We start from the raw sequence: 5,480 nt of genomic DNA, 5'->3' as shown, positions 1-5,480 counted from the left end.
CCTTTAAAATTTTTCACTCTGTTTCATTACAGCCATTTGCTAAAATAAAAAAAGTTCATTTTATTTCTCATTAATGTACAGTCAGCACCCCATATTGACAGAAAAAACCAGAAATGTAGAATTTTTTGCAAAATTATTAAAAAAGAAAATCTGAAATATCCTTTGCTCAGTATTGAGTAGAAGCACCCTTCTGAGCAAGTACAGCCATGAGTCTTCTTGAGAATGATGCAACAAGTTTTTCACACCTAGATTTGGGGATCCTTTGCCATTATTCCTTGCAGATCCTCTCCTGTTCTGTCAGGTTGGATGGTGAACGTTGGTGGACAGCCATTTTCAGGTCTCTCCAGAGATGCTCAATTGGGTTTAGGTCAGGGCTCTGGCTGGGCCAGTCAAGAATGGTCACAGAGTTGTTCCAAAGCCACACTTTTGTTATTTTAACTGTGTGCTTAGGGTCATTGTCTTGTTGGAAGGTGAACCTTCGGCCCAGTCTGAGGTCCTCAGCACTCTGGAAGAGGTTTTCTTCCAGGACATCACTGTACTTGGCCACATTCATCTTTCCTTCAATTGCAGCCAGTTGTCCTGTCCCTGCAGCTGAAAAACACCCCCATAGCATGATGCTGCCACCACCATGTTTCACTGTTGGGATTGTATTGGGCAGGTGATGAGCAGTGCCTGGTTTTCTCCACACATACTGCTTAGAATTAACACCAAAAAGTTCAATCTTGGTCTCATCAGACCAGAGAATCTTATTTCTCATAGTTTGGAGTCCTTCATGTGTTTTTTGGCAAACTCTATGCAGGCTTTCATATGTCTTGCACTGAGGAGAGGCTTCTGTCGGGCCACTCTGCCATAAAGCCCTGACTGGTGGAGGGCTGCAGTGATAGTGGACTTTGTGGAACTTTCTCCCATCTCCTTACTGCATCTCTGGAGCTCAGCCACAGTGATCTTTGGGTTCTTCTTTACCTCTCTCACCAAGGCTCTTCTCCCACGATTGCTCAGTTTGGCTGGACAGCCAGGTCGAGGAAGAGTTCTGGTCGTCCTAAACTTCTTCCATTTAAGGATTATGGAGGCCACCGTGCTTTTAGGAACCTTGAGTGCTGCAGAAATTGTGTGCCTTGCCACAATTATGTCTCTGAGCTCCTTGGGCAGTTCCTTCAACCTCATGATTCTCATTTGCTCTGACATGCACTGTGAGCTGTAAGGTCTTCTATAGACAGGTGTGTGACTTTCCTAATCAAGTCCAATCACTTTAATTAAACACAACTGGACTCTAATGAAGGAGCAGAACCATCTCAAGGAGGATCAGAAGAAATGGACGGCATGTGAGTTAAATATGAGTGTCACAGTAAAGGGTCTGAATACTTATAACCATGAGATTTTTCAGTTTTTCTTTTTTATTAATTTGCAAAAATTTCAATGAAACAAAGAGTGAAATATTTAAAGGGGTCTGAAAACTTTCCGTACCCACTGAAAAAAAATAAAATACATACATATGCAAAAACAGTGTTCAGCTGTTGAAAAACCAATTAATTACATTTAAGACATTGCACTTGTGAGTTTATCTGACTAGTTATGCTGTGTTTTTAATTCAAGGTGAAATATGAACGAGGATGCATTGTAAAGTTCACGTTTAAAGTTTTTAATTAATACATTAATAAATATTCAACAATATAAGTGAAACACCATGATTGCCTTATGTTGAATATATTTTACAAATAAAGTGGTCTTCACTGTCACATTCTAAAATCGGGTGTTTTTCTGTTTATGTAATAAAGGGCAAAAAATGAGTATACCCACTTTTCTGAGGATCACCACACCACTGAGTGTGTCTCCCAGCATGTCCAGTTCAATTGTTCCAGTGCTACCCATTGGAATATAAAGTAAAGAAGGTTCGTTTGATAGACAGTTTTTTTTGTGAATCACAAGAAGGAATTTCTGGTCTCAAAAAGACAATATACATACACATAGAACACTTTATATGTTAACATTAAATAGTATTTACAGATGATTATCACATGCTCAGTTTTGGCCTGTTTTGAAAGATTGTGTGTCAGAAAAGTATACAGATATTCCAATATTTGTAGTAATACATATTTACTTTTACACTTAGTCAAAATTATTTACATTTATCTTGATCTCTCTTGCTTTATCTTGGGCAGAATAAAGCAGCTATGATGAGTCAGCAGTGTAATTAAAGTTAAACATGTTTTTAATAGCTGATGTACTATTCCCTGATATTGATTTCAACTAAGAACTATACAGTCTTGACCAACTATGTAATTTCTGATTACATAATCAGCTCTTACCGTAAACTATGCTGCAATAACTACATTTACCACTGATGATCCTGCTTGTTGATCCACTGGTTTCACATTTCTGCTGTGCCAATGTCAACAAATACAAACTGACACACACTTTGCAGAGGATAAACTATGAAATGTCAGAAAAGGCTGTGATCATTTGTTTGTGATCTTTGTTTACAGCTGTGTACTCTTCAGTTTATTAATAATAATAATAATAATAATAATAATAATAATAATAATAATAATAATAAGGAATTTTATTTCTTAGGGACCTTTCAAAACCTCTCAAGGTCAACTTACATTGAAAAAATAAAATAATAAACAATAAAATCTGAATGAATACAATGAAAACATGCATTGATATAAACAATCAAAAGAGAATGAAAGGAAAGTAGCGTGTTATGTAGGAAAGGCCTGTTTAAAAAGGTGATGTAAGTATCATTATGAATATATCCAAACCTCTCATTCAGGGAGTCATACTTTGTTTTTGAAGAAATAAATTGCATCTGAAGTTACTCACAACATAAGTAGCTGTTTTACAAGGTACTTTTTACTTTAACTCAAGTGCTTATTTCCATGAGTACTTTTATTTCTAATTGAGTAATTGTATTATGAAATAACAGTACTTTTACTTGAATACCTTTGTTGTTTACTCTACCCACCACTGGTGATATGCTGAGATGAGGGGGTACAAGTGTTAATTCATATGATCAGATCAATAAAAAGACTCCACAAGGACAGAAGTGAGAGTGAGTCAATGTCAACAAGAACAATTACTCAAAAAGTGCTTTCTTCAATGTTGAAAACCCAGTGATGAAGCAACAGAGGTCCAATGGGTATAAATATCTTCACACTCTGCAGTTGAACATGTTCAAAAGCTGACAAGCGTCCCTAACAGAAATCTGACATCTTGTGGATCTGCTGAGAGTGTAGAGATGAAGACTTTGAGTGTGTTTGTTGCAGTGGCCATCGTGCTCACAGTGATGTGCAGCCAGCAGAGCTCTGCTGTCCCAGTCCTTCAGGTCACATCTCCAGCTGAATTCTCTTACAGCCATGTCAGGATTTGTTGTACTAATGTGGACAATCTTCCATCTGGTTTACAGGGTGAAGAACTGGAGGAGACCATCTTTTTTGCAAATCCAGGTGGTGCCATGGATGAGACTGTGATGGACTCCATGAAGGTAAGAGCCACAGAGTAAGGGAGTTGAAAAATGCACTGATGTAACAAACCAAAGGTGTCCAAACCATACCTGTCAAGTTTTGGATTTGAAAATAAGGGAAATTTTATGGCGCCTGCTACATGTCGTCCCACCCGCCCAAACAAGCTCCAGTATTCCTTATATTTTAAGACAAGTGTACAATAAATCTAAAATAGCCGCTTGTCAAACACTTACTAAATACAATGATGTGATTAGAATCTGGTAGGTCGACCTTTATTAACACTGAAATGCTGTGAACATTCCTACTAGGGCTGGGCAATATGGACTAAAACTCATATCTCAATATCTTTTCTCAAAACGGTGATATACAATATAAATCTAGATAATTTTATTAAAAAAAGTTTGACCAGAAAAACAATTCTGTGTTAAATTTGCTGATGTAAAATGCTACACAGGCTCATTTATTAACAAACAGCTGATCAATATGTGCATTCATTAATCATCTAACTGAGCGTTACATGTTGTTCTGAGAAGTAAAAGCAGCGACTCCTAAAACTAGTATTTTGTTTCATATGATATATGAAATATTATAGTTTTCTATATCACCAAAATAGAAAACTCAAATATAAAACAGCCTGAATAATAACATTAATGTGTATATGAAGCACATGTGTTAATTTAATATACTTACAGTTTATATATAAGTCAACACGTTGCATATTTACTGTTCATTTCACATTGCTTGTCTTTATGTTAGACATTTACATTTTATTTTCATTATACGTTTTCTTTTAATTTTTCATACTTACTCATGTGGTTTTCTGATATTCACTAATGACTTATTAGACACATTTATTACAGACTTTATATTCTTTAACACTTTATAAAGCAGTGTATATTTGTGGAGCTTGTGATTGGTGGATTTTTCATGGTGACTTACGTGGTTCCTTCCGCTGTGGGAGACGTTAAAATCTCAGTTATTAATCTAACAGAACGTGTAACTGTGTCCCATCCTGCTGCTCTTTAGGAAGATAAACTCTGTCATATTTTACAACGTATTTACACCAGTTCTTTGTTTTTTAGCCGGAACGTCTTCATTCATCATCTCTTTTCTGAGTTGTTCAGGGTTTGTTGCTGCTGTCAGCACTAATCTCACAAGAACTGTCACTCAGGCCATTTCAGGTGGCAGTTCTCGCGAGGCTCGTGATGGCATTCAGTTCAGTAAGGCATATTTAATTATTATTACATTAAAATACGGGATATATTCCCGGCCAAAAAGGGATACTTGACAGGTATGGTCCAAACATGATCCTGGAGGGCCACAGTTCTGCAGGTTTTACATATGTCTCTGGTCCAACACACCTGCCTCTGATCTGAAGCTGTACAGACAGCATAGTAACAGCCTCTCCTTGGAATCAGAGGCCATAGGAACCAGTTTGGACTCCTCTGTACTAAATGGAAGCAATGCAGAAAAAGTAATGATGGTGATATGTTTCATCTTTTACACAGACGCTCTCTAACAACAGACAGAAGCGTGGACTGGTGTGTGGCAAATGCTGCAGAGACGGAGTCTGTCAACGCTGCTGCTATGCCTGAAAGACTTTCCCTCCATAAAACACAGGAGCAGAAATGTGAGCTCACTGGTTTTGTTGGACTGACTAATAAAGAACTGAAACACTATGATAATCTCTGATGCCGCCTTTCTTCCTAATTACTACTACTGTATAGGAATAATAGCAACTTAACTTCATACATAATTCTGGTGGTAAATTGGAGCAGGTATGACTCATTACAGGCAGACTGATAGACTTGTGAACAACATACAGATTATACATATTGAACGTGAAGGGAAATACAATAACTGACCTGTGGATGCTGTTCAAGCTTGACTGAATTAGTCCTACATACATGGGAATTTAAAAAGCTAATTTCTCACATACAAAGAGCTGGTGGAGTCCAGCTCTGATCCTACCTATAGTATAGTATATTCTGTGTTGTGGGGGGTGAGAGCATTGCC

At 37.3% G+C, this 5,480-nt stretch overlaps 1 protein-coding gene across 1 annotated transcript; it reads left to right on the top strand.

The window, feature by feature from the left end:
• Nucleotides 1-3,189: 3,189 nt before the first annotated feature.
• On the top strand, nucleotides 3,190-5,070 carry LOC114478609 (hepcidin-like). Its single transcript, XM_028471784.1, has 3 exons — nucleotides 3,190-3,325; nucleotides 3,407-3,484; nucleotides 4,973-5,070. The coding sequence occupies exons 1-3, from the start codon at nucleotides 3,239-3,241 to the stop codon at nucleotides 5,057-5,059; spliced, it is 252 nt and encodes an 83-aa protein (XP_028327585.1). The 5' UTR covers nucleotides 3,190-3,238; the 3' UTR covers nucleotides 5,060-5,070.
• Nucleotides 5,071-5,480: the final 410 nt, after the last annotated feature.

This window comes from Gouania willdenowi, chromosome 16, assembly GCF_900634775.1.
Source record: "Gouania willdenowi chromosome 16, fGouWil2.1, whole genome shotgun sequence".
In the NCBI taxonomy this organism is placed as follows: Eukaryota; Metazoa; Chordata; class Actinopteri; order Blenniiformes; family Gobiesocidae; genus Gouania; species Gouania willdenowi.
Note: the sequence above shows the minus strand (reverse complement) of the source record. Positions and strands in the feature narration are given on the sequence as shown.